Below are 11,215 nucleotides of genomic sequence, written 5' to 3' on the forward strand. Positions count from 1 at the left end.
GCACCTCGCACGCGTGTTACGGGTGACAGCATGCACCCGTTTGGTCCCTTCAGTGTCCTCGCGACTGGCTTCTATTTCAGAAGGACGTGCACTTGAGACATTATTTGGTATTTGATGCGTAACTTTCTACATTATTAACGCCATACAGCCTTATGCAATTTGCAAATGCATTGAAAAACTCAGAACAGCTGCATAATATTTACGCGCGGTGTAAATGAAACAAGACTGACGTTAACACACTAAATGCGAGAAGCTTTATCAGCGCAGCGTGAGGGTATTACACCTCGTATGATGCTTAAATGCGAATACAGACATGTATATCAAGACTTCCTTGTATACAGAGGAAGCTTATGTCCTCCGAAAGCACCTGGGAGTTGAGTTAGACCAACATTTAATGGTATGGGCCTGTTTCTTTTTTTCCGAGACCAAAAGAATTATGAAATGGGAGATGCAGAAAAAGTGCCATTAAACGTCTTGCCAAAATCTTAAAGCCGTAATGCAAAGCCCCGAACAATAAATAGCTGTGATGGCAAGGATGGAAAGAGAGTGGCACTTTTGGGTGCAACCAGCTATTTTTCTCAAGACCGTCCATACTAAAAATATTCATGATAGTATGGGTGTGTTTGCGCTGCTAAATCAGCAGTATATTATGCTGTCCTTGCTCTTCAAGTTATGGTATTACATGCAGCTTTCCCTTGCGAACTGACGTGCCAACAAAAAAAATGCCTTCGTTTGTTGATTCGTGCATTTCATTCGTTCCATCTGCAGGTCCACCTGATGTGCCACATTCGCCTCCGACAACAAAGCCTCCCGGACCTCCAGCCACCACTATATCCACCGCCACTACCATAATTCCACCTACCACGACTGCCACCACAACTACTACAACTACCTCAACTACTACCCCTACAACAGCTACCACCACAATTACTACCACCACAACTATCACCACGGCTGCTACCACCACAACTACAACCACGACTACTACCACAACTACTACCACAACTATCACCACGGCTGCTACCACCACAACTACGACCACGACTACTACCACAACTACTACCACCACAACTACCACCACTACAAGCTCTACAAGCAGCACCACAACATGTATGTTGTACCCTGCAAGTCGAAAGTAGTGTGTTTTCTCTAAAGTTGCAATTGTATGCAGTGATTTCCGAGTTCTAATTTTTGCTGTCGCTGTTATTTAATCTATGCGCGCTGGTGTGCACGTAGACCCGGCGTCAAAAGTTTACGAGGCACACGAACAGCGAAGAAGCCATTCGATGTACCCTGAAATTGAAACCTACAGCCTGCGCTTTAGGGCGGGAACTCTGGAGAGCCCTTGTCATGTTTAGCCTATCTGTCCAGGTTACACGGAAATAGCGTTTTTTGCCGAAACGCGCGCTCCGCAGACTTTTGATACCGGCTGTACGTACGTACCTTACATCATGAGTGGCTGTTTGTAAGGTATCTTTTGTATGTGTACCCCACATACCGAAGCAACGTAATCCAACAAAGGCGCTGTGGACACAATGAGCTATAAGAAATCAGTAAATAAGTAAATGAATAAAACTAAGTTTTCTTAATGGAACTTTGCACATCTGTGTACGGTAGGTAATTTATGACACTTGTCGGATGTCCTGTGAGACTGGTTCTTCAAATATTTTTTTACTTGTGTAGCAGAAGTCCTCAGCTCTGCAGAGGGTTCAACTAAAACCAGCCATAGCGCAGTCATAAAACACCTTGACTCTCATGAGTATTTTACAGAAGTTCTGCATGGCTTTAGGTCAAGCTTTTCCTGTACTACTCAGTTTTTTTAGTTTAGTAATGATCTGTTTTCTTCCTATGACCGTGTCTCTCAGATAGATTGCGTATTTCTAGATTTTAAGAAAGCCTTTGACTTTGTACCTCATTTGCTATTATTGCATAAGTTAAGTTGTCTTGGTCTGCACCCCACTGTCATCAATTGACTTCATTCGATCGTATCTTCAGGGCCGCATGCAGCGTGTTTTGGTTAATGGTTCTCACACAGATTATGTAAATGTTTCCTCAGGTGCACCGCAGGGGTCTGTTCTTGAACCCCTTCTTTTTATGATTTATATCAATGATATTGTCTTGGATCTTACCTGCAAAGCTCGGCTATATGCTGAAGACTGTGTTCCTCTGATGCGTTAAAACTTCAGCAAAACTTGGATTCCATCCAGTGCTGGTGCTCAAAATGGTAAATGTTTTTGAACGCTAAAAAAAGTCAATGTATCTCCTTCACTCGAAAGCGTTCCTCTTTACAAACAAGTTACTCATTACATAATGCTCCCTTGCAGAAAGTACTTGCATATAAGTATCTCGGTGTTTATTTTACATCTACCGTAACGTGGACGAGGCAAGTTGAGTATATTACATCCAAGGCCTGCAGAATGCTTAATTTCTTAAAAGGAAATTTCAATAAAGCGCCGTCTAATGTCAAACAACTCCTATATTTCACTTACATACGACCAATTCTTGAATATGCCTGCCCTGTATGGGACCCCAGTTTGCTTTCTTATGTGACAGGCTCGAGTGTGTCCAGAATAATGCTGCGAGATTTGTGTCCAATAATTACAGCTTCGCAAATAGTGTCACGTCTCTTAAAAACCACCTTGGTTGGGGATCTTTAGCTAACAGTAGGAAACACTTGAGGTTGCAAATCATGCATCGCATCTGCTTTGGAAGGTTGAGCATTGACAAAGACCGGTACCTGCTTCAACCTCACTTTTTTTCTAGACGACTTGATCATCAGTGGAATATCCGAGAGATTAAATGTCAGACAGATATTTACAAAGCCTCGTACTTTCCACGGACGATCAATGAGTGGAACAAGCGGCCGGCCGGCGTCACTTAGTGCTGCACGGAAGGTCAATTCCGCGAATTCTTATCTGATGTGTGACGTGGCGTGCAGCTCTTTTGCGCGTCTTTTCATTTCATTAATGTCGTTTTTTGTGTGTGCGTGGAGCGCGGTTGTTCCCCTTCAGTGCATGCTTTTCCTCATCTATTAATAGTTGTATTTTGTATTTTTTGTATTTGTATTTTTGCAGTTGTATCTGTATTGTATTTTTGTTATCCTCTGTACTTTCGGCCAAACGAGCAGAAGTTATTGTGCCCCCGCCCCCCACCCCGCAATAATGCCTCCGGGCGCTGCAGGTATCTGTAATAAATAAATAAATAAATAAAATAAGCTATTTTTTTCTTCCTGCCATATTTATAGAGATATTTTCCACGCAAACATTAAAGCCTAAAACAATAGTAATACAATAAATCCACACATAAAGTTTACAACATTCTAATCAGTGCGAAAGCGCGGATTTGTGCTACGTAGAAGACGACAATAAGCGGGCAGTGCCGCCGGACGCAGCAGATGGAAGTTTATGAATACGGTGCTCTGCAATGCACAGCGGGAGAGTGTGGTGCAGTTTAACAAGAGGCGCGTAGCTGTGCAGCATCTGCGCAAGTGGTCTGACAGCATAACGGAAGCATTTAACCTGGTTGGTATACGTTCATACTTAAAAACAGAAAAGGGCACTCACTGTAGACCTCACTCGTACGAGCGCACACGACCAGCAGGGTTTAATTTATACAAACGAGTAAATGTAGACAAACTCAATCACACAGTACACTGAATTAAGCCGCCGTGGTGGTTCAGTGGTTATTGCGCTCGGCTGCTGACCCGAAAGACGCGGGTTCGATCCCGGCCGCTGCGGTCGAACTTCGAAGGAGGCGAAATGGTAGAGGCCCGTGTACTGTGCGTTGTCAGTGCACGTTAAAGAACTCCATGAGGTCGAAATGTTCCGGAGCCCTTCACTACGGCGTCCCTCATAGCCTGAGTCGCTCTGGGACGTTCAACCCCCATAAATCATAAACCAAACACTTTGAGTTTGCAGTTCTGCTCCTGTGCATGTCGTCCTTTGTCCCGGTCCTAACGTGCATTTAAATATAACTTCGTAGCACGTCTAGTGCGCTTTCATTTGCTAACCTCCCGACGCTGACCTGCCAATCGAGACGGCTGTTGAGGCTGAGGTTACGGGTTCGAATCCCAGTTGTGGCGGCCGCATTTCGATGGAGCCGTTATTCAATGACGCCCGTGTGCTGTACTATGTCAGTGCACGTTAAAGGTCCGCAAGTAGTCAAGGGCTGCCGCGGTGGCTCAGTAATTATGAGGCACAGCTGCTGACCCGAAAGAGGCGGGTTCGATCCCGGCCGCGGCGGTCGCATTTCTGTGGAGGGAAAATGCTAGCAGCCCATATACTGTGCGTTGTCAGTGCATGTTAAAGATCTCCAGGAGGTCGAAATTTCCGGAGCCCCTCACTACGGCGTCCCTTACAGTCTGAATCGCTCTGTGACGATCAGCCTCGTAAAAATCCACGTGGTCAAAATTAAACCGAGGCACTCTGCTGTACTCCGTCTCTCATAGTCCGCGTGCACCTTCGGGACGTGGAAACCCACATAGCCCCCAAGCCATATCGACTCGAGCCTTTGCAGGTAAATGTTAATGCTGTTAATGCTAATGCGCGAACGTACACTCGCCTCTGTTCCATCGCCTTATCAAGGTTAAGATGAACGAAAGAGGATAGAATGGACGCATGCGTAGCGACGACTAAACTTGCCCGCCGTCGGCTACAGGGTCCGTGTGCGTGTAGACACAACGCATATCGCTTTTGGCAGTATCGTTCTCAGCGAACCAACGGCGACAGCACGATAGCGAAAGTGCACTGGGCAAAAAAAAGTTAGGGTTTTAACTCACTCAAACCGAGTAGGACATGCGAATGCACTTGAGGCGACACCTCCTCAAAGGCAACCGCATGCAAGGTCTTATCGTCAGCCGCTATCGGTAGCGCGCAGGTGACGGGGTGTGCAGGTTCCGCGCGTTGACGCAGCAGCTGCGCAAGGACTCCGCAGCTGGCGCTCCGTCAAAGGCTGAGGCTTCACGCATACCTCGAGCTTTTCAGCTTTGCTAGTGGGTAATGCTTTCGTACTGAAATAAGGATGCGAACCAGGCTCACATTCAGTCTCCAGACGGGGTTGAAGGGCGCCAACAACAGCGGGAGCGGAGAGCATGGCACACAACGCTGGCAGAGGTGTGAGCACTCTACGTATATGCGCGTATGCTCGTTGGTTTCACGGCTACAAGCCTTCTGTGGTGCCTAGATGGAACACTGTATCGAGGCACCCTGCACTTTCCGTGGTAAGGCAATGATGCACCGGCTGGCTGACACTCGCACGACATCGAATGAGCTAGGCATGGCCTTGGGAGAGTGTGAGCACTTCTGAGCGACCTCATTCACGCACGGCCACCTGTGCTCGTCAAGCGCTGTTCTCTCGCTTCTTTACTCCTCCGCAGCCACACACGGACCACGACCCATGGGAAGGAACCTGGTCTGGTGCACGTTTGGCACCTTTAACAACAACTACGACAGGATTAACCTCGAGCCGTTCTGCGACTTCGGCTTCATTCCACTGTACACGCGAGGGCGTGACAGCTTTCTCGACGACAGTCACCCGATAGCACAGAAGATGATAGCGAAGGCAGCGATCTCGGCCAACACTTCGTATGTGATCAACGTTCCGCACCGGTAAGCGCCCGCTTTTGCGCACGCTGCAGAATGCTTGCGCTCGCGCTGAGAGGACGTAGCGAATGATTGCACGTCATGATCATTCTCCCATGCTGAATATTTGAGGCAGTTATTTTTCATTCGTCACTCTTTTCGTGTTATCTAATCGATTTGTGAAACAGACACATGCATTCCTGGTTTTGCCATTTCCATCGTACTCTTATAAAGAAGCGGAAAAAATTAAAAATCCAGTCGCTGTATTAGTTCTTCCATAACATTTCTCTCTATATCTGTCCACATTTTTATTCTTTCTGTAACCAAATCCACGTCAAGAGCAAGTTCTACAATCTCCAGTTGTCAGAAGTTTCGGACTGAAAAGCTTGGCCTGTCCAGATGTTCAATTCTTGACCTGTATGCAGAGAAAATGGAGCGGGCGAGCCGTCATGCAGGAGGAAAGAGCTTACTCAAACTTTCATGTTGTTGGAAGTATGCTCTTGTCGTGGTTGTATTTTTTTATAAAAATATGTCGCTGTAACATACAGGCTTTCACCATGATGTCGCTGTAACAGGGATTTCACCATGATTGCAGTTAGGATTTTAAAGCGCTGCAGTGAAGACTATTTCTAAACCTTGTAACACCGATAGGGCAGTTTTTAGAAGCGACTCCCTTCCCATGTCTCCCTTTGTTCTGAAACTACGTGCTGAGCCGTTTTTTTTTCTTTTAAACTCTAGTTATTGCTTCTTTCCTGTTATCCAGTGACGCATCCATTACAAGGTTGACTTGACGCATGCTTTTGTATGAAAACCTTTTGCATCAAGTGAAAGAATGCGTGATTCACGCAAAGACGCAGCCATGCCAGCCACATGTAAATTTTTAAGCGACTGCGAATATTCTAAATTTTTCAACAGCGACTCAAAGTTCTTCTATTCGATTCGGTAGACGAATCAAATAGTGCGCGTTGACAACTATTCGAAAGTAATGAAGCCTACTCCCAAGTTCTCTAATAGTTTTCAGTAATTACAGTGAAGTTTTCGACGTACTTTTTCCGAAAAATTTTTGGGCTAGTCAGTGCTACGCCAATAGACTGCCCCAAGGCAGGAACGCCTGAGTGCATATCAAGTTAGATCAAATGGTAGCGAAGGTCCCATAAAGCGCCAGCGTGACGATTGAGCGAAGCACAAGTTTTGTGCCGCCACCTGGGTGATGCGATAAATTTCATTAACATGGGTAGCCCTGATCTTGTCGTAAAACGGCTGTTCGCACGCCCCCGCAGGCTTGTCTTCCTAATTACTGGTGTGCTATGCTGACAGTATGCAGTAAAGATGCTTTTTACCCCCGAAGCATGATAATATGTCTAACAGCTTGTTTACAATCATCTGATGCTACTTCTTAAGTTACTCTTAATAATGCGGCACTCCACTCACTATATCAGTCATTCAATAAAATGAAGATAGACGCACCAAGCGTAGCCATCTTTTCTATGGATGTGTGCTATTAAGTCATAAGCCTGGTGTTCACTTACGCACGATATGCCGAAACAGAATCGTGTTGACTCAGTCTGTAATTTACCCCGACCCCTCCCCTTATCCCCCCCCCCCCCCTCCTTAACTCCTGTGAAAGCTGCTCAATGAATCCTTTGTAAAAAACTCCAATTCAGCTTCCCAGCGCAGCGAAAACCGCTTCACTTTGGCGGAGTGCTCGTCCTTCTGGCAAAAATTAGACGTGGCGCTGGAGACTTGTAGAGCCAGACTATTGTTCTATTGTTCTTTCTTTCATTTTGTTTTCTGCGTGTGCTAACTTCAGCAGTAACGTTTTTTTTAGAACTTTGTGTACATTTATTACCTAAACCTTTTGTCTTGACATTGTATAACCTGTATACGCCCCTCCCCTCTGTAACGTACATCTGTACCCTGAGGGCATTTTAAATAAAAAATAAAAAATGCCTTGTGTTCTCTCTGCATGCTTCTGCCGTGTGTTGGTATTACGACTGCAGGGGCATGTAGCGATCCAGCGCGGGCAAATGTTTTTTTTTTCTAGCAGCCTCGAGCTCCGCGCCAACTTCTTCCTTAAGGAGAGAGCACCGTGAAGGTTTAGAAATTCTTGCTGCGCCGGGGAAGCAGCATTTCATAGGGTTTGTGACAGAATCCGTTATATGCACATTTCATTTATTTTCTCAATTCGCTGCCCTTGTAGAAACAATTCCGTTGCTGCGAGAGATATGGATGAGACAGCGGGCAAGGCCAAAATGGTCGAGTACTGGACTGCTAAGAGGATCTACCATTACGCAGTCCTCGACCTGGAGATCAAGCCGTGGTCTAACCTAGCCATCCACAACGAAGTCAAGGCGGTGTTTAATTTGCTTAAGGTGAGTCCTCTCATGACAGCTTTTGTTCGTGTGTACATGACGGAACGATGCAGAACACAAAGGGGAAAGCGGGAAAGCAAAACTGGTAACACTGTGATTAAAGGTTTACGGATGGATTTCGTTACAGATTGATTTGGTTTGGATTTGGATTGAATTTTGTTGCAGGCCACTTTTTGGCCATGGCCTTTGCTTGCATGGCTTAGCGCTATACGATGAGAAAAATACGAATTTGACTCACATCCTCATCGACCGTAGTTCTTCCATACTTCCTGTCAAACTGCTGCCGTAGCCTTCTGTGCCTAAAACATTTCACGTCCTGCTTAAGCGTAAATGCAGCAGCTTTTCAACTGCTGTGCTTCTTCCACTGATTTTTCCTGAACATATGGTCATAGAGTTCCGCACAAATAATACTGTACAGTACTGCAATCTGTCAGGCTCAATGGAAGTGATGGAAAGTGTACACATGTTGACACAGTTGGCTTTGAGCGTGCCTGTGACTTTTTTTTTTTTTTGACACCTGCCTTGGCTAGTATCTCGACTACTTTTGCTTAACTTCACAGGTTGTACTGCTTTGCATACTATAATTGTGGAGGCTCGAGTTTCCTTTAGTAGTATGCAAGTGCAGCAGCTTGAGGCTTGTTTATTACTCACTTGTGACGGAACAGCGCAGAACAACGGGACAAGAGACAAGCGCAGCGCTTGTGTCTTGTCCCGTTGTTCTGCGCTGTTCTGTCAATAAAAAAGTAGTATGCTGTCTGGTTCAGGAATCTAATACGTTCATTGCCATTCAGCTCATGGTTGCGTTTAACCGCCCGAATGTTAAACATGTGGTCCACAGAGCTCTCTCACAAACTTCCTGTAGATCTGCGATCTCAAAAACGATTCATGAGTTGCAGCACGGGCCTCTCTTCCTATAGCAGACACCACAGGTTCACATGGCGTTTCTTGATTTAAAAATACCAAAGAACTGAATCATTCCGGAGACTGTCGTACAGGATCCCTCATACAATGCAGAGAAAGAGACTCTTAATGACTACTGAAGAGGTTTATCTGGACAGGACGTACAAGAATAATTGCACCATACGCATGACGCACGCTACCAACACCCCATTGTACAGTTTTGGGATCTTTAGTGTTCCACATAAAGCGTCCCAGTGCATAATATTTTTTTCACCATATAGTATTTAGTTAACCGGTTCTACCATTGGCTGTCTTTCTGTCTTCCACCTATGCATCTGTCGGCGGTCACAGAAGTTGCGTACCAGGCAGGAGGAGCTAAAGAGAGACTACCCTAACCCTCCTGCACCCGATTTTGGCTTCGTCATCCTGGGAATTCGAATATGGCCGGCCAACCAGGCCGCGTTTCTTCAAGAAGTGAGCTCGGAGCTACGGTGAGCAACGGTGGCATAGTTTTAACCCTGTTGCGACCCGCAGAGAATACTATCTTTTTATTTTATTGTATTCGGTCATCGTTGCATCGGGAGACGTAAGAATAATAATTCGCGGCTATAATGCTGGTTACCAACATTCGAGAGGCCTTTTTCGAAATTAAGTTTTTCTGTTCTGTTCAATAGCTTTTTCTGCGGCATGAACTTTCTTTTTCGTAACACCTTTTCGCGCGTACTTTCTTGCGCTGACAAAAATCATGAAATCATTACCGTTAGTGTAGCCATTCACCCCTAATACGAGTATAAAATCCTCATATAGTAATGTTAAAAGAACGTTGCAGTATTAATCAATCAAGAGCTTAATAATTGATTTCTTCAAGAGGGAACAGACCTGAAAGCGCTGAGACCATCACAATGCCCGCTTGACTGCTGATTCAGGATTGTCTTCGACTGCGCACTTGAATATTCGGACTTTTACTGTTTTGTTGAAAAGTAACAATCTATGGAAGAGGGTTTAACAGGTGAACGCTATTTACACCACGCTGAGAAATGGATAAAAAAATTCACGCCGCGTCGCGATGTCGTTGACGTCTCACAGAATACGTGCTGCTTATGCAAGTCAAGACGAATGCGGAAGACCCCCCCCCCCCATCCCCCCCCCCCTCATCCCTGCCTTTCAATGCATCCACACCCGAAGTATGCTCTGTGATGTCTAATGCTGATTCTGCCTTTACGGAGGGGAACAGAAAGCTGTGGGCTCTTGCATACAAGGAAATTTATAACGTATAATTTTTTTTATTTTGCGCTCCGCTATCACTTAGTGGCTTTCACAAAAAGCTCGAGCCTATCTCTTCTTTTTTTTTTAGGGGTGGGGGTGGGGGGGGGGGGGGGGGGGGCATGTCATTTACGGTAAACAGAGGACAGAGGAGAATTCTTCGCAAAGGTCAGTCTTTGAAACATGAAGTCGCTGACGTAGACCCTGAAATTATTTCGCTTGCAAGAAAGAATAACTCTAAAAGTCCGGCTGCATATAAGTACTTTCGACGAAGGTGGAATGTGCGCCAAGCAATACCCAGTAGCTCTATGCTTTCCATTAAGTGCAACCTTGGCAGGCACTATGCTCTCGTGGATGTTAACAGCTGTGAAGATATCGGTATACACGCGAGGCGGAGTTTTCGCCAGCACCCGTTTTTACCCATTTTCTGCTGTCGGCGCAGGGACTTCCCGGTGGACGGCTTCGTGCCGTGGACCCATTTCACGGAAAACGAGATTACAGCAGCATATCCCGCATGCTGGATTTCGGGAGCGTCGCCACTTGACCTGACGGGAGCGAACAACACCAACATTTTGGGCGCGGTGAGTTCTTTGATCCTTTGCGACGCGTCAGATCGGCAACCTGATTAGTATTGGTCGAGCTAGCGGTTATCGAAGTATGACCGAAGTAACCTCGTAAACAACGTCAGTGACAGTTGTGCAAGCACGGTACAGACCACCGATGCATAAGAGAAGTTTTCAGCATAGCGCATACAGTCGAGCCCCGTTATAGCGCCCGCAGGTTTAACGAACGATCGCTAAATACGAATGAGGACGGTGCACCCTCCGTGGTGGCTTAGTAGTTACGGCGCTCGGCTGCTGACCCGAAAGACGCGGATTAGATCACGGCCGCGGTGGCGGAATTTCTATGAAGGCGAAATTCTAGAGGCCCGTGTACTGTGCGATGTAAGTGCACGCTAAAGACCCCAGGTGGTCGAAATTTCCGGAGCACTTCACTGCAGCGTCCCTCACAGCCTCAGTCGCTTTGGGACGTTACACCCCAATAAACCAAACCAATGAGGACGGTCTGCCGTCAAAAAAATTCATTAGGGCAAGAGAAAGA

The 11,215-nt window shown here is 46.1% G+C and overlaps 1 protein-coding gene across 1 annotated transcript; it reads left to right on the top strand.

The window, feature by feature from the left end:
* Positions 1–640: 640 nt before the first annotated feature.
* On the top strand, positions 641–11,113 carry LOC144118323 (uncharacterized). Its single transcript, XM_077651282.1, has 5 exons — positions 641–1,110; positions 5,375–5,606; positions 7,780–7,951; positions 9,203–9,342; positions 10,557–11,113. Exons 1-5 carry the CDS (start codon positions 723–725, stop codon positions 10,741–10,743), a joined length of 1,119 nt encoding a protein of 372 aa, XP_077507408.1. The 5' UTR covers positions 641–722; the 3' UTR covers positions 10,744–11,113.
* The last annotated feature ends 102 nt before the right edge of the window (positions 11,114–11,215 follow it).

This window comes from Amblyomma americanum, chromosome 2, assembly GCF_052857255.1.
Source record: "Amblyomma americanum isolate KBUSLIRL-KWMA chromosome 2, ASM5285725v1, whole genome shotgun sequence".
In the NCBI taxonomy this organism is placed as follows: Eukaryota; Metazoa; Arthropoda; class Arachnida; order Ixodida; family Ixodidae; genus Amblyomma; species Amblyomma americanum.